General features: G+C 33.1%; 3 protein-coding genes across 3 annotated transcripts; 1 reads left to right on the top strand and 2 right to left on the bottom strand.

Moving 5' to 3' along the window:
• Nucleotides 1–554: 554 nt before the first annotated feature.
• Nucleotides 555–8,955, bottom strand: LOC133194773 (pre-mRNA-splicing factor ISY1 homolog). The gene is made up of 10 exons (XM_061330681.1): nucleotides 8,866–8,955; nucleotides 8,666–8,688; nucleotides 5,846–5,900; nucleotides 4,755–4,863; nucleotides 4,502–4,614; nucleotides 3,704–3,821; nucleotides 2,831–2,953; nucleotides 2,469–2,587; nucleotides 1,889–1,981; nucleotides 555–1,082 (listed from the first exon to the last, which is right to left on the bottom strand). The coding sequence occupies exons 1-10, from the start codon at nucleotides 8,866–8,868 to the stop codon at nucleotides 975–977; spliced, it is 864 nt and encodes a 287-aa protein (XP_061186665.1). The 5' UTR covers nucleotides 8,869–8,955; the 3' UTR covers nucleotides 555–974.
• Nucleotides 8,956–9,229: 274 nt separating this feature from the next.
• LOC133194772 (U3 small nucleolar ribonucleoprotein protein IMP4-like) lies at nucleotides 9,230–16,014 on the top strand. Its single transcript, XM_061330680.1, has 9 exons — nucleotides 9,230–9,306; nucleotides 11,095–11,203; nucleotides 11,873–11,956; nucleotides 12,083–12,192; nucleotides 12,697–12,829; nucleotides 13,696–13,850; nucleotides 14,008–14,102; nucleotides 14,937–15,013; nucleotides 15,310–16,014. The coding sequence occupies exons 1-9, from the start codon at nucleotides 9,304–9,306 to the stop codon at nucleotides 15,420–15,422; spliced, it is 879 nt and encodes a 292-aa protein (XP_061186664.1). The 5' UTR covers nucleotides 9,230–9,303; the 3' UTR covers nucleotides 15,423–16,014.
• A 1,357-nt stretch (nucleotides 16,015–17,371) lies between these two features.
• LOC133194770 (uncharacterized) lies at nucleotides 17,372–20,711 on the bottom strand. Its single transcript, XM_061330679.1, has 6 exons — nucleotides 20,626–20,711; nucleotides 19,320–20,147; nucleotides 18,710–18,960; nucleotides 18,232–18,315; nucleotides 18,044–18,120; nucleotides 17,372–17,792 (listed from the first exon to the last, which is right to left on the bottom strand). Exons 2-6 carry the CDS (start codon nucleotides 19,993–19,995, stop codon nucleotides 17,717–17,719), a joined length of 1,164 nt encoding a protein of 387 aa, XP_061186663.1. The 5' UTR covers nucleotides 19,996–20,147; nucleotides 20,626–20,711; the 3' UTR covers nucleotides 17,372–17,716.
• Nucleotides 20,712–21,135: the final 424 nt, after the last annotated feature.

Here is a 21,135-nt window from a genome sequence, read left to right as displayed (position 1 = left end):
TAAACAGGTTTTTCTAAAAAAAATTTAAATTGTAGAGAGATGACCCAGAGAATTTTTTTTTTTTTAGAAAAATGTGTTTCTAAGTTTAAGTCACAATAAGGCTTATATTTACACGGAAATGGACCAGCTCTAAAACCACTGATCTGTTAAATCACCTTGAAATGGTAGGTCATATCCAGCATCTGAAACATATTATTTTGTAGTGTTCATCCATAGATATATCATCTATGCAAGGTTGATCATCATAGAGCTTATAGAAACACACTAGGGAATAACCTGCTCCAAAAAAACATCTGATCACTCATTCCAAAAATGTACAAGTAGGGCAGTTCCATCATCCAAAGCAAGTCTGGGAGTGTACATGCCAGAATTCATCACTCATGCCAGTTTGGTTCAGGTAAGACTTACATGTAAAGTTACTTAAAAATGGACTTGCTCCTAAAACTTTAACCAGGATGCTGATGCCAAAGTTCTAGCAAAAGGTCATCTTAACTTTGCTGATGTGAGCTAAAAAGCATTAATTAGCAATCATAAACAAGTCATTCCAAAAAAAAAAAAGTTGAGACTTTATTTGAAGATTTTGTTATACAAAAATATGCATTGTATATACATTATAAATGCACACATCACAAAGCTGCATGAAAAATGAGATGTGTGTTTTACATGAACATGTATATTCATTCAATTTTGCTGATTGATGATATGTACAGTGATAAACGACTTTCTTCTAAACCCACTCTATTGCATTAATTTTGCCAGGTACTGTAGAGTATGAACTATATTAAACACATGGTGAAATAAATTGTTTTCCTTACCAGTGGAATATTTTTCAAATTAGTTTTTGTCAGGGTTAAAATTTGTCAAAAACAAACACTTTGTTATACTGCTGCCTGGCATGGTTTCAATTTGAAAACAATTCAGAGTTTGGTTGACAATTCAACCAATAGAAATAATAGTCTTTTTTTGTCCACCAATCATAAGCCTAGCATTTTCTTTGACTCCTCCTCCTCTGCTTGAAGGTCATCACTGACATATTTCTGTAAGAGCTCCATCTTCTTTCTCTGTATAAGAGCCTCCTCAATCTACAAAACACAATAGATGGAAAATCAATAAACACAATTAATAACCAAGTGTGCCCTGCCCACTTTATATAGCATAACTATTTTGTACACACAGTGCTGGACTCAGGATATCTGACATTCAAATTTTTGTACAACAGATGAACATGATGAAACTTTACTTGTAAGAAACTAATGTAAGATCACTTACTTTAAAGGGTCAAATTTTGGGTTTGAAGAAAATATTTTGGTTTGTGGGAATTGATTTCATAGTTGAAAACATGAATATGATACTGTAGTTTGAAATAACTTTTTAGGGAGGACGTAAATTTGTCTCTTCATACATGTATGTACCATGAAAGCAAATAAAATTAAATCACAATGAAAATGAGTGATTTCAAAGTAATTGGATGAGTATATGTGAAACACATGCCTAAAGTAAAGGCAGATTCCTGAGATGGTACATATGTACCAGTACCTATAATCATGACCTTTACCTGATACGAAACTCTCACAAATCACCAAATATGAGATTTCTTTATCAGAATCAAATGTTCTATCCGTTGTTGAACAGGAAATTACATAAAAGTTGTCAATACAGAGTTACAAACTAGACTCAAACGTCACAAATATTTTTCCCCCAACCTTTAACTGTTGGGGCATATATTAAATGTACTATAAAACATAAAAAAATAATTTATCAAACTAGGGTAGATGTTAAGTAAAAATTCTGCAAAAGAAATGATTGGCATTCTGTTTACTTAATAAATCTCCAAAGAAAGCATGGTCGTAACTCTAAAATTTCCCCCTCATAGCCTTAAACGTCTCACCTCTTTCTGGGAGGGTACAGGTACATGAGCAATGAAATGTTCTTCCTCTGTTGATTTCTCTTCCTCTGGTTCTGCCATCACTTCATCCACATACTGCAAAACAAGGGAAAATACAATGGTTTGAAAAGAAGATTTTTCTCAGAAAAACAAATATCAAGCATCATATAAAGTACATGTATGAATCCTACTGAGAAAAAAATAATTCAACTGTGAAATACTGAGTAGCAAATTGATTTCCTCCAATCAAACACATTCAGGTACATGTATTATACCTGTCTGCGATTTTGATTAAATAGCTACAAATTCTTAAGAAAAGTTAACCACAGAAATACATACATGTATAAACATACAGGGCTTTCAAAAAGATTAGAAACCAATGGTACCTTTATTAAAATAAGAGGTACCTTGTGGAAGCTATTTTAATTAAATATGTTATTTAATTTCAATGAATATTTTGGCTGGTATAATAATGATTTTACCTGGGTAAAAGTACTGGGTACCAGCAGATTTTGAAAGGCTTGAATATATCATACAATATACATGTACCTCGTGTGCATCATCAAATCAAATCAAAACAAACCTCCTCTCTCTGGTACAAAGGTTCTTCCTCCTCCGTTTCCATTTCCTTTTCTTCCTGGGTTTCCCCTCGGACAATGGCTTCCTTTTTTTCTTTCCATTCTCTTATTTTCTGAGCCATTACTAAAAAAATTTGCATAATTAATATGAACTTAGGAAATTGAAAAATTTCTCTAAAAACTACATGTTTGCAGTGATACCAATTTTTTTTTTCTCTTAGAATGATACACATGTATAAATTCTAATTTTAAAAATGAGAAAAGCTTTATCTGTTAAGTTGAACAGTTTGTAAGTAATATTCATGAGATATCATAATGAGATAACAATTATAAATACAATGTTAAACAACACCGCCAATTTTAATACCTTTTTTCTCCATTTCCTGTTCCAGGGGAAGAATACGTCCATCATCCTCATCTCTGTAACCATAGTAATCAGCATCTATATTTTTCATCAGCTCGCCTCGTGTTTTTCTGAGAAGTGGGGGAGCTGTAAAATTGAATTATACATGTACATGTACAATGTAGCTTCATGAATGGAATAACAATAACATGTGCTTCATTGAGCAATCCTTTGCATATTTTCTTTAAATGCATCTGCATGTAATTCAGAATCAGAAAAAAAATCTTATAACCTGTCATACATGTATTGTAAATCACTTTTTATTCGCAAGAACTTTATTTTTGTGTAATTACAGGAGTCCGGCTGCCCACGAAAAATTTCATTCTTGCATATATTAATTTCATAAAGGATTATGTACATCAAAAACCAATATAATTTTGTAAAAATTTTCTCTCTCTTACTAAAACTGAATAGTTTTGTCGTGAAAATACTGTGGAATCATCATTGTTCGTGGGGGATCAATGTTCATGGATTTCGTGGGTCACCTTTACCCACGAATTTACATCCCCACGAACAAATTTTTGTCAACGTACTGATTCATTAAATCTTCCAAATAAACAAGCTGCCCACGAAATTACATCCCCACGAACCAATAAAATTTTGCTTGCCCACAAACATTGACCCCCACGAATTTAAATGATTCCACAGTAAGGTGTCATGAAATTTTTTTGATCCACAGTAGGTCATGATAATAAGTTACAGAAAAATGTACACTATTTCTAGACAGAACATGCAGAGAAGCAATTTTTTCTGTTCAAGGGGATTCTCTATTATATAATTTTCTTCTTCCTTGAGATTCCTCTTTACACGACTTATTTCTTCAGAATTCTTACTTACGCTCTTGTTCAAACAACTCCCTGACCCCAGGGAGATCTCGCGTGGCACCAAAATACTTGTATCCCTTGTTTCCTGGGACTTCTTTCCCTTCTTTGTCCAGCATCTTTGGTCCAACTCTCTATTCAAAGTTTATTTACTTGAAGTTTATCACATGAAACACTAACAAGTACAATGGGCATAGTACTAAAAAAATAAGGAACTACAAATAAATCTACCAAGTATTTCATTCCAGAATATTGCTTATTTCCAATTCATTATCAAGATATATATATATATATATATATATATATATATATATATATATATATATATATATATATATATATAATATATATTTCTATATTTATATACTGCAATTTCTCATATGTGATGCTGGGCAGAAAAAAAATCGAGAATCAGCTATTTCTATCTGAGAGCAAATCTATTTCTGCTTATTACCATGATTACCGATTTAATTCACAAATGTATCTAATTTAACATGAACCGACTTAGCTCTAGAGCAGAAAAGTAAAATATTCTAAAATTCTTTTTTGGTGATTCAATGAAGTTGATCAACTGTATCTTACAGTTTCTGTTATTAGTCATTTTTTTGACACATCATCGGAAAGGATTTGGATTTTCTAAGTTACAAACACTGCATCATGATTCAATTTTTGATGCAGCTTTAACTTTAACCCTGTCTCTAAATGATAAAATAGGAAGTACCCACAATTCTCAGTATTCTCACTTCCTGTCAATATTACTGTGATTGGCTCTTCTTTTTACACAGAATGTTTAAGAAGTAACTTATACATGTACCTTGTAATCGGGACCACCTAGTGCCTTAATCTGGTCGTCCCAGTGACCCTTTTCACGTAGAAGTTTGTTGATTTCATCGTTCAGATCTCTCAGTTTGAATTCTCCAAGACCAGCTATCAAGTAAAAAGATGTACAAAATGAAAACTCTGGTAAAATATTGGCAGTACATGTTGTGTATATCATGTAGAACAAATCTTTTCTGCATAAAAAATGTTCAAGCAACCAGTTAATACAGCAAAAACTCTAAACATACCATTTTGAATCTGTGCCATCTTCCTAGAAATTTCCCCGATGATTTGTCTCCTCCATTTCTCAGCCTTCTTTAAGTCATCACATTCTGTTGCAAGGTAAGGCCTTCTTTCCTAAAATATATATCACAAGTTATTTAACAGAAACTGCTTTTTAATGAAATGCATTTCTGTTTACAACGGTGAATTATTAAAATGTCTACTATTGTGAGGAGTGCTTACATACTAGAGATTAGCAGGTGCAATTGTCCAATTGCTATTCAAAAATGCCTTATTCATTGAAAACAGTTTACCCTTTTAATTTAAATGCAACATTTGTTAAAAAAAATTCTATCAATTGCTCATCAAAATTATTCTAACTCAATGACATTTGATCTGGTGGATACAAATATTTTTGAAATAGTACAAGAGTCTCCTCATTTTATTTTTTGAAATTAAAATTTATTTTCAAATTTATCAAGATTACATATGGCTCCTGTGACAGTGTCAATATATCTTCACAATGTCAAGCAATTGCTCAAAGAAATTAGTAAACAGAACACCTTGACATTAGGGCTGAAATGATATGCCCCCTCCACGATACGGTACGTATCGCGATACTTGTGTCACAATTCAATTTTTTCAATACGATACATTTTAAAAAAGAAACAAATCATAAGGTTAAAGAAAACATGTATTCAGATTTCAAAAGGCAAGTAAAAGGTGGTTATACAATAAAGAGCACTACTTGTGCTTCTGTAGATTAAAAGAGCACTTTGTTCATGTCAATACTAGCAGTGGCAGCCTGCTCTGAAATTTTCTCTGTCGCAATTTTCTCCCTCGTGTGTGTCAAACTATTAAAATAAGGTCAAACCCGATCTATTTCAAGGAGTAACCAAATATGATTATAAAAAAAAACATACCGAACCAAAAATCGAGATACTGAATCGAACATTGAACCGAGCAGTAATATTGAACAATATCGATATTTCGGTGAATCGTTTCAGCCCTACTTGACATTGTGTACAGATGGCATGAAAAAGCTTCTGGGTTCTGTAAACATTAACTACATAACTCAGTTCTTTGGTCTGTCTGGTTTTGCCTTGCAATCCCATACCTGTTCTTTTGTCTTGTCTTCCAGATGAGCAGCCCTCCACCTGGCCAAGGTGGTCCTAAAATAAACAAAAATATGATTATGTTGGTATTTTTTTTTTTTGGGGGGGGGGGGGACAATCTATCATTGGCTGATAATCAGTCTAAGAAATAAGCTGAAGTGTCAAAATGTTTGAGTTGATCAACTTGGACTGAATTGGTCAAAGCATAACTTGAGCTGAAGTGTCTGGTTACCCTAAACTTACAAAACTGATGCATGGATATTGTGTTATGAGATTGATTGCACTACAGAACAATTAAGCATGATGTTAAAGTTCTTTGATGTAACATCCTCAATACAGTCATGGGAGATTGGAAACTTGAGGTAATTAAGGCAAGAAGGGAAATAAATAAATTTAATTAGTCTGCATATACCCCTGCAAGATGAATATTGCCGTGTTTATGTCAATATTTATTATTTCACACAGTATGAAAAATACACTGTATTTATGACGTACATGCAACAGGGAAAAAGAAAATGCAAAGGATGAGACCAATTTCATGTACATGTATCAGTATATATAACTGAACCAGTAATTTATGTTTTACAGAGTCTTATGTACAAGAGGAATTTACATAAATTAGAACTTGTGCTTTTGGTGAGGTCATACTTCTTAAAGTCGTCTCTTAATCTTGTTCCAATATCAAGTTTAGTGCCATGACAAGGATATGAAAGACCTGCCAGAGAAGAACCTGGGTTAGTGTCTTCAGGGGCAAAAACATTTGAAAGGAATGCGGCAGTGTGACAGTTAGGCAGTGGTAGAGCACCTGCCTAGAGTTTGGGGGAGGGGGGGGGGGGGTTGCTTCCCACTTAAAAAAAATTAATATTTTGGTACATGATATATTTGATATAGTAGGTATATGATTTTTTTATCAAAGATTTTATATTTGGTATAGTAGGTATATGATTTTTTTTTTATCAAAGATTTTTTTACGCTATGGGAGGGAGGTTGACAAAACACGGATAAGTCACGGAATACGGATGCACGGAAATACGGAAATAAGTTTACAAAATACGGAGAAATTACGGATAGAGTTTTTATATACGGAATACGGAAAATTAAATCATGGATAATATATTTTTGTGTTATTTGTAGTAGTTATTATTATTTTACATTTGAGTTTACGGAAATCCGTATAGCTTTACTGTATACGTAACAATGGTATCCACGGTGACGTCACAAATAGAGCTAGAATTTGGCGCGAGATGGATGACGATAAATCTACAAAAGTTGAACCTATAATTTCAAATAGACACTCTAGTCTTAGTGTTAGAGATGTCGAACATTTAATCCTATATAAAGAACACAGTTCACAAATGCCATTTCGTCCAAGAGGCGGCGAAGTTTATGTCTTTCATCCAAAAAACGAAATGGAAAATAGAGATTGGGTTGCTGATGGACATAGGTATATTGCAAAGATTTATTGTTAATAAATATAGTTGGAAAACTACTGTTCTTATACATTTTCAATTCTATCAATTGTTTTCTCTTCTTTTTCTGCTATCTCTTTATCTTCTTTCTTTCATTTCATATACATAGCTTTTCATGTGAAGGAACCCGGAAAGTAAAAGGAAACTCAGGAGAATTAAAAAAGTATTATTACTATTTGCATATTGCTACGGAGGGGAGAAAAAGAATTACGGACAAAAGGTTTAGGAAAGAAGTTTATGTCCCTTTATCATCCAACTTTAAAAACATTGCCGTGATTCACTATCTTGGAGATGCGTCTTTTTCAAAACCAAAAGCTCACGGAAATTGTACAAAACAGACAAAAATATCCGTGAGAATTAAACCCTCCGTGGTAAAAAAAATTGAAGAAAACGTAAAGTCCAATGACAAAAGTGCACACAAAATTTATAAAGAATCCGTTGTTACGGAAGAAAATGCTGAAATCACGGACATGCCAAGAAATGTTCGTCAAATTCATTACATCAGAGAAAAAATGAAATCGGATGAAAGGCCAACAAAAGATGCATTAATAAACTTACAAGCTATTGCCTATGAAGACAAAGGATTTGTTCATTTTATTGCTACATTTCCAGACCTAATTGCAATTATTGGAATGGAGGAAATGCTAAAGGAACTGAATGACAGTCTCCAAATGGGCAGTAAAATATTCCGCGAAAAACTTTTGGCACGACGCTGTAGAGATATGTTTTGGTGGGCTTCCAGAAAATATTCATTTCCATACTGAAGCACTGAGGCCCCATTTGTTGAATTGTATAACTAACGGAATTTTCCGTAAATTTCCGTCATCTCCGTGCAAACGACAACAGTCAATAGAGTTTACATATGACATGAAGTTGTTTTGCACGTGCAGGATGCCTGAACATGGATTCATGTTTAATTGTACCAAGTGCCGCCAGTGGTTTCATCCACGATGTCAAAATACGACACTTAATGAAAAACAAATTAGAAAGTCTAAAACAATCAAATGTATGGATTGTAAGAGTTCATAAATGATGTTTATCCTATAAATCTTTGTTATTAAATTTTGTAACATTTTCTCCGGACAAATAAATTCTGTGCATTGTTTTATTGTTTTATTTTTAATTACAGAACTCACGGAATAATATTCATAATGATAGGTATAACTTTTTAAATGTACGGAGATGTACGGACGAATTTATCATCCGTGCAAAAACAATCCGTGATTTGTACTATTTTCTATATTTCCGTACATCCGTGATTCCGTGACCTGTCCGTGTTTTGTAAATGGCGCTATGGGAGCAAGCCACTGTGTTTCCTGTTACATGCATTTTGTATAAATTGTCTGTACTTACATGGCCTTCTCACTGTTTCTAGCCTGAAAAAAGGAAATGACTGTTATACATCTGTACAAAAATATACTTGCTACAGCTACATCAAAACAGAAATTCAAGAAGTATCCCCCTTTTCTTTGTTGCGAAGAAATTGAAATAATTTACAATAATCACCCAAAGCAAAATTTTGATTACATTAATTGAACGCTTTACATTCTTACCATGGTTTTTATCTATTCTCTGACCATATAAAGCAATATATTATCCGTTTCTCGCAAAGAATAACATTTTTCGTGCTTTGTACGTCTTTTACATCTCACTACCGGAAAAAAGGACAATAAACTAAAGTACAGAACCTGGATTGATCCGTATTCATCATTTATATATTAAAAAAAATATTCATTATTATTCATATATGATGAATCATGCAGTTTCTCCATCAATATTTTGTATGGTCTCACAGTGAACGTTGTATTTTAGTTTGAATGGCAAAGAAAAACTCTATTAAATTTCTTGCAGCCTATATCCGGAACATGAAACATTGACGATCCATGTTTCGAGTTAGCATGCGACCTTCATTTCCTGTTGTTGAACACGTTGTGTTGATTCTTTGATGTCTTTCTAAAAGAGCAAGTTATGTGATTATTTTTGGACTGATAATGGTGAGATTTATGTCAACTTGTCATATTGCATGATTTTAAAAGTTGACAAAACAAAATGAGTGTAGGTTTAGGTTTAGATACTGAAAAACGTAAAAGGAAATGTACATAATGATTTTTCTATGTTTTTTTTCTTTCAAAAAACTATTTTTAATGTATTGGAAAATTTCATGATAACATACTAATGGATATAAGTGCGAAACAGCCACCTTAATCAATCATAGGGGCTCGTCTTCCGGATTGTTAAAAATAAAATAATTAAATTATAATTTGATTTACAGGACTAATTCTTCAGTCACATTAAAAGTTGTTTTTAAGAAAGTTGTTAGCATGTATTGGCAATGGATATCCTATGCATAAACCATATAGCTGCAGAACTTTATCTCTCTGGTGGAGAAAATTTGGACAGACAAACCAGAGAACTACAGATCCAAGCATTGTAAAAACTTCCATTTGTCCCCGCCAAAAGCATGGTATCCTTTATTCAACAGTAACCATATATTTTACTCATAATCTTGTTGCTTTATTTACCTTTCAACGGTTCCAAACACCCCTCTATGGAATTGGATTGTCAGTTGTAGAAATTCATATTCTGGATGTCCATGTTGAGGTCTTGGTAAAATACGTCTATTAAAGGAAATACACATGCTGAGAAAAACTTAATAAATATTTTTGGGGGTCATATATCATCTATATTGTCTATGAAAAATGCAAAATGTATATAAAGAAGAAATAATACTTGAAGCGAGCGAAAAAAAAAAGCGGTGGCGTAAATCGAAGGTTTTTAGAATGCTTGGCTCTCTGGCCCCAAGACCATAAAAGAGAATAGACTTAATTCAAAAATTTGATTCTCAATATCTTGATTTTTATTTAATGTATTTGCTTAAAATTATGCAATTTTATTTAACATTGAAATTTAAATATGTGATGAAAATTTTGTTTCATTATCAAAATTATTTCAAAAGCTATATTGGTTCGAAATTTTGACTTAAGTCTGTTCTCAGTTTATGGTCTTGGGGCCAGGTTTGTCAGTCCGAATTTTCTCAGCCAGAGGGCTACACTTCTGCAGCTAAAAAACAAACAAACGTGTTTCTGTACTCCATCCTACATATTTATTTCATTGTCATGGTACAGTCAGAATCCAGGAATTGAAGTTGGGGGGGTGCAAAAAGTAGGCAAGGGGTTTGGGGGCCACCTTGAGGCCCTCAGTGGGTCCTTGGTGAAGCCCTTGTTGGGGCCTAGGGGGCCAAGCCCTCAGAAGCTCCTGGATTCTACAGATTTGGTAGGGTAAAAAAAAAGGTCTACTGAGTAGACATTTTTACATTTTCTCGACAAAACTATGATTTACACTAACTTCCTAAGTTAGGGATGGTTTTCCTAAATATTGATGTACTTTTCAGTAGGGCTGTCAATTTTTTTGGGTTGGTTCTGTAAATTTTCGGTTTAGTTTTTGGAATTTAACTTGAAAAATCTTTATTTGTTACGTTAAATTCACCTTGTAAACAAGTCATCACACGTATTAAATCAAGCCCCTTTGAACTCAATTACAAGTTCTATCCATGAGAAGGGGGGAAAAGAAGCTACCTTCAATATAGCTTTAAGCGAAAAAAATCTTGATAGCTTTGAGGGTAAAACTGTGTTTGCACAGAGCTGAACCAATTGAGTGATAAAAATTAAAATGCTTTAAGTTGAGTAGTACAGCTGCATAAAATTGGAAACAATTTTTTAGCTATTTTAGGTTGCAAATATATATTTTTTTAATTTAAATTTTATTACTAAATAATGTTTTAGTTAAGAAGACAAGCTCGTCTACGAAGAGAATACCTGTATAGGAAGTCTATTGAGGACAGAGACAAGACTATCCTTGAAAAGAAACAACGACTTACAAAAGTTCTTGATGGTAAAGTGTGGGAGAAAACTGTGAAATCACTCATTTTCATGGTGGTTTTATTTTCGGTGTTTTTGTGGTATGAAGAGATCGAATCACAAATTTATGATGTCCAAAAAATGTAAAATTTCAAATACATATCTCATACTTCAAAATTCTTCAACCAAGAATTGAAATCCACATGCACCAGTATTTTTTTCTCTTAGCCACGAAAATTTAACCCCATGGAAATATGTGATTCTACAGTACTGGGTACATTCAAAATGCCTATAGAAATATGCTTAAAGCACATAACTGCTTATAGCAATGTCATGTTTTAAGTGTCACAAAGAACTTAAATGTATTGAATGGAACATCAATTGGAAATAAGAAAAAAAGGTCACAAAGAATGGATTTTGGAAGTCCAAAGTACAAGAAGTAGTTTCCCAAATCTTATATGTACATGTAGTAATGCACTTCACCCTTTAATCATTAATATAAATATTTTATTGTTGATTGTTTTATTAAAATCAGGAACCAAACGAAATACATGAATTTTCAAGCTGTTTAAGAGATAAAAGCATAATTTATTTGTTTATTTAAGTAGTAAGTACATTTTATTTTCTGATTTCTTTTTTTGTGAAAAGTTATTCTTCCTACAGTTGAACACAACACTGAAACAGTTTTTGTTCAATATTTCAGAAAACAAAGAAATTCCATCAGACTTAAGGAAGGATGCAATTGATATCCAGAAAACATTAGACTGGGAGGGCCCAGGAGCAGAGGGTCTGTATCCAACATACTTTTTTTTTTTTTTTAAATTTCCAGTTCATCATTTTGTAGACTGAGGTAGTTGTAGAGTATTAAATAGGATAAATCTGACTAATTGTCAAGTGTTGATCTCTCTTGCAGGCATTGTGAACCATGTGGATGATGAGTATAAATGGGCTGGTGTGGAGGATCCCAAAATAATGATCACTACCTCCAGGGACCCTAGCTCTAAACTCAAGCAGTTTGCCAAGGTTAACTTCCAACAAAATTTTATTCATTTTTAATGTTTTTTTTCCAAATATCTGTGGGGTTTGCAGTTGTTTTATAATCATTTTAATATACTGTACTTGTGTCATGTTTTTGTGTGGTATGCATGGGACACTAAGAAAAAGTATACATGAATCAGACAAATGTCTCATTTTGTTGAATGATGAAAAAAAGTTACAGCTAAAGAAGCAGCTTCACCAATTGTGGTTCAACCATCGAACCTCATATTGTTTGCTTTACCTAAGACATGACAATCTGTAATGAAATTATTTATCAAAACAGCATTAGAATGTGACTATGATCCATAAGGATAACACTGTTTCTGATGACTATTACCATAAAATATCACAGAAATACATTTTAGATTGTTCAATACAAGGTCACAAGGTCACAGCTTGGGTCAAGGTCATAAAGGCAACTCTTACATAAATGAAAGAAATATCTAAATGATAGTCTTGGATATATACAGAGTTGCATTCTTCTTACAGGAAGTGCGATTAATTTTCCCTAACAGTCAGAGAATAAATCGTGGTAACTATGAAGTGAAGCAACTGGTTGAAGCATGCAGGTCAAATGATGTGTCAGATCTCATCTTGCTCCATGAGCACAGAGGTGTGCCTGGTGAGTGAATTGCAGTATTTTAGCTTCTGTCTTTGAAGAAGGCAAATTTAATTAAGAGGGCCTGAAATGCAAAAGAATGACCATCTTTGTTTGCATTTTCAATCTCAGGTAGACTTTTCATACTGTTTCAAGATTTTTGATGATCTTATACCCTAAACAATTAGAAGAAAGTTCAAACTCTTGCTCTATTAGTCTAAAATTCTAAACTTGAATAATATCTTAAGTGTGTAACAAAGAGCTGAATCGTACAATTTACATTATTTAAGTAATGGGCCATATTCACAGAATAAATGATGTTGAACACATTATTTTTCAAACACACATGTTAATGTATTGTCCAAATATACAGTGGTCAATGAAAAATTTCTTCCTCTTTACTAAATAAAATCTTGGATTAGCCTCCATTTCTGATCTGTATTTAACCTTAAGCTAAACTGAGTTGTGTTTTATTTAAGCTTATATGATAGCAAAATTTATTTCATATTTGAAACATTTACTTGGTATACTTGGTCGGAATGGGTATAAATTGTCTGTTGTGTAAAAAATTACCATATGTACATATAGAACATAGTGAAAATTGACTTCCACAGTATGTGTTTGTTTTGTTCTACAGTCAAACCTTGTTATCTCAAACTCAATGGGACCAAGAAAAAACATTGAGATATCTGAGGATTTGAGATATTGAGGTTTAAATATATAAAGAAAAGGTTGGGACTTCCAACTCAGTTTGACATATCCATGGTATACGAGATATCAATGTTTGAGATACCAAAGTTCAATCGTATATGATACATGAGCGCAAGGTAAAGTATTCACAAGTTCATAAGAATCTGAGAGTAATGCACCTCACTTCTGTCTTTCTTAAGATGGCCTGATAGTGTGTCACCTCCCCTTTGGACCCACGGCTTATTTTACCTTGTCTAATGTGGTGATGAGACACGATATTCCTGACGTGGGAACAATGTCCGAACAGTACCCTCTTCTCATCTTCCACAACTTCTCCTCAAGGCTTGGGAACAGGGTGAGTCATCTCCTTATGTAGGTATCAATAGAAAAGATACAGGATTTTGATTTTAATGCTAACAGTTTTTGATAATCATACCAGTAGATGTGTATGACTAAGTGATATTTATAAACAATTGACTTATAAGAAATAATGATAGATTTGAATTTTATAGGTGAAAAGTATTCTGAAATACTTGTTTCCTGTTCCTAAAGAAGAAAGTAAAAGAGTTATTACTTTTGCTAATGATGAGGACTTCATTTCATTCAGGTGAGAAATGGTTGAAAGTCAGTTTGTATAAATGTACATGTATGTACTGGATCCAAGAATAAATTATTCATGTTCAGTTCCATGTACCAGTATGTGAAGTTACAGTCCTTTCTTATTGTTCGAAATATCTAAATTTTTAAGTATATTTTTCAGATTTTTCGAAATATCTAAATTTTTAAGTATATTTTTCAGCCTTAGGTTCCTGAACTAAACTTAGTATAGAATTGAGTCAAGTTAAAAGAAGTTATATGTACATGTATCTCTATAAAATTTAATATTATGCTTCCTGTAAAGGGAGATAATTGTTTAAAAAAAATGTAAAGAACGGGGTCGCATATTAATCAAAAAGATATTTTTCTCTGAAACAATAACACAGTCATGATAAAACTTCAGTGTAGCTTATAGGCTGTAATAAGTGAAAGAATTCAAGCTTCCTAAAATTTGACACTAAGGGTGTCATATGGGGACAAAATTTTAAGTTAAAAATAGTGGAACTATTACAATTGGTGACAAACGAAATATCCTATACTAAAGCTTCTTACTAGAGTGTTCAATTTGTTGAATTAATGACACTTAAAGATCAGAAAGGAAGCACAGTTACAAAGGATTACAGGTTTGTGGAAAGCCCCCTCAAAAAGAAAACAGAAGTAATATAGTGGATCAAGTATTTTTGTTATCAAATCATTTCCCTTGGAAAAATTTATGACCTCCCCCTTCCCTACAAATTCCTTCAGAGTTCTGACCATTAGAATACAGTAAATATATATGTATATTGCAAAAATATATTTTATGCATATTTCGTATTTCCAATGATGTCAAGCACTTCTCATGTAGGCATCACATCTACAAAAAGACAGAGAAAGGGAAGGATATAGAACTCCAGGAAGTTGGACCAAGATTTGAAATGAAAGGTTAATTAACTTAATGATATTAATGATTTATGGTACCAGGTAGTCATTTTCTGTTGACTGCCCGGTCAGTTTAGTGTCAATTTTCCATTTGTATGACAATGTTTTATTTCATTCTTACTAGTAATTGGTTTAAAACTCATTTTAAGGAAAATAATTTTTTTTTGCATTTTATGTAGTCATGTACATTTATTTGACATGCAGTTTTCTCATATTTTGTACATGCATATTAAGTATAGATATTTTACTCAGGGAGTTAGTAACAAGTTCTGTTCAGGTTTCTTTCTTTATTTTTTCAGTTTATCAGATAATTCTGGGAACCATAGAAAATGCCGACACAGCAGACACTGAATGGGTGTACAGGCCTTACATGAATACTACGCGAAAACGGAAATTTTTGACGGACAGCTAGAGAAGAAATCATGTTTTAGTGTGTGTACTTTATAAACGGTGACTAGTGAAAGAGATCCCATAATCCAAAAAAAATTGTGTTAAAAAAGCCTTTAACTGAAAGATCCCAGCTGGAAAGAAAGGGTTACTGATCGATATCCATATTTTCATGTGCTGAAGATAATGGAATTAATTGAAGAGAAACATTCAATCTTTCCAGTTCTCTAAAAATACTCTGCTGTTTTAAATCTTATGAGGTGATGTCAAATTTTGAGAATTTCAAAGATGTAATTTTTTTTTAATGATAAATTAATAAAAAAACATAATGTATGCTTTGCTAGCAGCTACACATAGGTCAGAGCTGACAGTAATAGAGTTCAAAATTTGCCTCATAGTAAACAAATGTAATTACACTGTACATATACTTCTGGTCATCAAATATAAAAAAAGTTAGTTCTTGCATAGAAAAGGTTGAAATTCTATAAACAGTATTGTCATGTGTACTGATACAGTTTGTGAAAAATGTATTTGAGCTTTTAAGTTTGTTTCAGAATCAGCATTTATTTGTATAGATATTATGGCAACATAAATGAAGTAAAATAAGTTCATGTGGAGACATTTCTTCTTTTCTCTTTTTTGTCAACTTCAATATGGGTTAAATGACTTTTGAATATTGCTTATATTGACATATGTTTTTCTGCCAGATATATATACATGTAAAGATTGATTTCTATTCAATTTTCCTTCGTAGCATACCAAAAAAACTTGCTAGCAAAGATGTATATATTGTGAAGCAATAAATAGGTTTTGATAGACTTGAATTTAGCAAGAATTACTCACCGTTGGCCTGCCATATTGGAGGTCAACATGCTTAGATTTCTTCATTATCTAACTAATTTAAACATGTCAAATGGGCTATTGAAGTGTAAAAACATTGTTTTCTGAAAAGTTCACATTTTAATTTTCATACTGTAAAGATTTTTCCCATATACATGTACATGTATAATTCCTGTCACAGTTTTGAATTGGTTGTTCACCAGATTGACCTCCAACATGGCATTATCTGGGAAAAAATCAGAGGAAAATTGTGTCAGATGAAAACTATCTGTATGTGTGATAACATTCACATTGTCTGAAAATGATTCATAAACTGCTATTTCTTGACAGTTAATCAGTGATTGTACATGTAGCTTTATTGGTCAAACACCAGTCAAGTTTTAAATTAAGTATGTAGAGTTATAATCCATTGCCTCTTCCTTTGAACGTTGTGAATGTTTATAGCTCACCTGAACAAAAGTTGAAGAGAGTACAATGAAACCCCAAACAGTAACTGTTGGCATCCTAGGTTCTTGTTTTTTTGAGGATTTTCATTTTGAAGGTCACATGAAACAAACTTGCATGGGTGATGCTTGTATAGAAGTATACTAAAAGTCTTGCTTTGGATGCCTATAATTACTGTAAACTGACATCTTATTTGAAAATTAATTTACTCTGAATCCTGCTGTGCATCAAGGTACCCAGTAGGTACTTAATCCCATGGGACAAAATAATACAAAGGTGGATCCAACTAAAAGCTGGACCCCCTATGATTTTCTTGTATTAAACTTTCAAAGTAAAGTGAGCTGAAAATGTTAAGTACCCACAGAAAATAAAAAATAAATCATCAACAAATATCAATCAAATTCCATATCCACTGTATTTGAAAATCATCATGATATATGAATTTATCATCTGCAAGTCATTGCTCATGACCTTTAGAGAAGAGTACAATATAGGAACTTTCCTCACATGATCGGAAAAGCCTAGCACTGCATTTAACAGAAGATATCACCCAGAATCCAAGTATACACATCTACTCTCCTAATGACATCAACTGATGAATGAAATACCCTGACATTGTATAATGATCTCGAGGTACATACATGTATAAAAACATCAAAGAGCTCTTTAGATTTCAAAGAAAATCCAGAATAACTATAAATTTCGTGATTTATTGTCTAAATTTAGACACATAAATGTTTTCTCTGAATATCCAGAGAAAGGGAATTATATTGCACAATAACCCTGTTTGAAATCTGTCACAGTGAATACAATTAGAAATACAGTGTACATTCACCTTAATTAATGCTTTTGTGTATTAAGAGTAATCATTTGGAGTATTTTTCTATTAAATCTGATTGATAAAACTGAATGCAAATGTACTTTGTTTCTAACAGAAGCATGTGACCTCCTGAAATTCATTAACCATATGCATATGAAACACATTATTATTAAAGTATGAGTAATTGTCCTTCTTATACTGGAGCTTGAACTGAATTATCCTGATTTTGTTTTGGAGGCTTTTTCTGAGAGTTGGGACTCGAACCTGTCCAGCAATCTCTTGATTTCTTTTCTAGATTAAAGTTAAGGCAATGTATCATTAAATCAAACTTAAAAAAAATACAAGAGATATTTCCATTTAACAAGAAAAAAATGTGTTCATGTACACACATGTAGCTCTACTATACTAGTATTCATTAAAAAATATTCAGCTGACACATGTTCATGTATACACATAGTCTAATCATATTTCACAGCCATATATACATTAAACATGTACATGTTGTATAATTATCAGTCACATGTAATACATAGAAAGGATACATTTGGTTTGCTAGCTGGTACACCGGCTGCATGCTTTTGCTCAATTCTTCACATTTGGCCATTAGGGCATACATTGACTGAAAAAAATTATAATAGCAGACTCATAGTCAACAGGATTGAATGCTTAAAATTAAAAAAAATTCTGACTAAAAATAATTCTTCTAAAATTTTGAGAAGTGTTGATGTACCTTGATACTACTGTCCACAGAATCACAAGTGGCATCTACAGATTTCTTGTAGGCATCTAAACACCCGACAGTAATGGCTGACATCTGAAAGAGAGAACATCTCTGTAAAACACATGACAAAGCAGCTCATCTTTACTGTGGCAAGTTACTAGTTGACCTCTGATAAGTTTGAAATAACCTTTAAAAATATAAGCGATAACAAACACTAAATCTCATAGATGAAAATTATCCTTATATAAAAAGGCACAGATGTGAACAAAGCATCTTCACAAGCCTTAACTCTACAATGTTGTTGAGTTCACATTAACACCTTAGGCTTGCAAAGATGTGAATAGAAAGACTGATAAAATTTTTACCTGCTTAGCTTATCCTTGGAATTGATGCATATATTCAACTAAATACATGTACTGGTACGTTAAACTGACAGTATGTAATATTTTTATCTATTCTGGTTGCTTTCCTTATCTGATTTTCCTACCTTATGAAGATTTGACTTGAGGTTCCCCATAAGAAGGTCTACATTATCTGCCACCCGTTTGGCGGCCATCTCCAGTTCCATTACTGCCATGGGATCAATAGGTGGAATGTCTATGGGACTGTTTTGAAAATGAGTACTTGGCGACCTTGACATTTCAGAGGCCATGGATGTTCCCATGGCAGAGGAGTTTCCACTGGAAATACTGGCAATACTTCTTGAACTAGAAGTCCTACTGCTTAAACCACTGGATTCTGATAAGGAAGAAATGGAGAAAAATTTAGTTTAGATATCTTTGTAGTGGTAAACATTTATGATATGTTGATGTGTGTTTTCACTATTCTTTAAATACTAGTATTGTTTAGCATTAACCATGTAAACACATTTCTCAAAAGGAATATATACCAGTAATAATAAGGCTAAGTATAAGTACTAGCATATTTCTTCCATGTACTTAGAGAAAGAAATGCATGCAACAAGCTTTCAAGCTATGTAGGGTGAGAATATTTTGGACATATGCAAGTCCATGGGATTCTTAATAAAAATATATGTTACTGTACATGTACATGCATAAATTTTATATATAACAAGAAATGTTGAATATCTGAATTACCAGTCTTAGGTAAAGGACTACTTTGTCTGATTTTCTCCTGCAGGTCATCTGCCACAAATTCAAACAACTCCCCCTTCTTCATAACCACTCCATGTGGCATGCTCTTGGACAACATTGTTTCTTCAATATTTTCAAATTCCGAGTCTTTCTTGTCTGGAATATTAGCTAAATGGTTATAACACTCAATTGCCACCCCATCGCTGCGACTTCGTTTCTTTTCATACTGTTGCAGTGGCCTTGGAAGGTTCAAACTCTCTGGTCTAGGCAATGAGGAATTAGAGGCCTCATCTTCTGTACCCTCCTCTTGGCTTGGCCCTCCCAATGCCTCCTTTTCCAGTTCCTCTGCCTCTACAGGAGATATAGGATTTCCTGACTCCCAGCTTTCTGAGCTGGTGTTCTGCCAGGTTCTATATTTGACTTTAGTGACCACTGTCCCCTCACTGCTGTCCTCAGACTCACCTGACCCCCCTTCCTGAGGATCCTCTTCCCCATCCTTGTGAGGATTATCTTCAGAACTGAGTCTGTTCTCATGTACACCCACTTCCTTGTTTTGTAGATTGGATTCCTTGGATACACCTGAAGCCCTTATTTCTGCCGATTCATGCTGTGGTCTGTTCTGAGTACCATCCTCACTATGAGAGGTATGTTGTTGATCAGCCATTGTTGAATTTTCCATCCCTGTTGATTAACAGTGTTAGCTCCGGCCTAACATTTCTTGGGTATAAAAATTATAAGAATAACTCTTCCATTACATTTGACTGTGCTGAACTAATAATCCTATGTCTTATTCAACTTCCTTTGATGATGATACTTTAGCTGAATTCACATCTATAACAAATGACATCATGCTGTTTATCAGAATCATGTATATGTCTAAATTTTATGATGTATATTGTTAATGAATGCATTGTTGCGCAAGAAAAGATCATTAGATGGTTTAATAAATGCTGCCACTAACTCTGAGAGTTTCATTAGATCTCATGAAGGAGAGTTTAAATGTTTAATGTTTTCAAATTGCTTGTAAAATAACATTATACCAGGCAGTTTGCACTTAAGCAAAATAAGTCAAGATTGAAAGGTGATAAATTGTGGAATTATGAACTTGTTATCATTCAGGTTGTAATGCAATGGCGTGACCGTCTTTAATAAGATGGAAACTTAACTCCATGAAATTTACTGAAATGCGTGTATATCTGATTAACATCATATAATCAATATACTGAATTACATAATATACAGTAATATCATGTAAATATTATCAACGAGGAAATTCGAACGGCATAATGGCTCTACTAAATTTACACACCTCTGTAGCTTTGTTGACTCAGTAATATATCAATATTCTCAGACCGACTAATTTGGTTTGAACTCCGGTTGAAACTACTAAGCATTCGTTAACAGTTAAAAAATAAAGTGCAAAGCAAAGGTAAATAATCTTTTGTTAGGAAGTTGTTTGTAAACGTTATAATCCGAATTGGTCAGGAATCTAATAAATTCCGGAATTTGTCAAAATTTTTTCATAAATTTCTTTTAATTCACATTTTTAAACATAACCAGAAATCTCTGATGAGGCTGTAGCTCTACTGGTTTGTACTTAAAATGGTCCTTGGTTTAGTGTCTTTTTGTGGCAGGCAGACTAAAACTGAAGAATGGGAGGAGACTTTTGAAAAAGAAAATACAGAAATTTCTATTTAAGTAACCATGGCAACGCTGTTCACCAAAGAAAAAAAAAATAATAATAACGCGAGATCTTTGTGAAACACTTATGCCCCCCCCCCCCCCATTTCATTTCAGTGTGTGCAACCTCTGTTAAGAA

The sequence above is a fragment of the Saccostrea echinata genome, unplaced genomic scaffold, assembly GCF_033153115.1.
Source record: "Saccostrea echinata isolate AGI-Se365-2 ecotype Australia unplaced genomic scaffold, CSIRO_AGI_Sech_v1 ptg000029l, whole genome shotgun sequence".
Lineage (NCBI taxonomy): Eukaryota > Metazoa > Mollusca > Bivalvia > Ostreida > Ostreidae > Saccostrea > Saccostrea echinata.
This window is presented reverse-complemented; position numbering and strand designations above follow the sequence as displayed.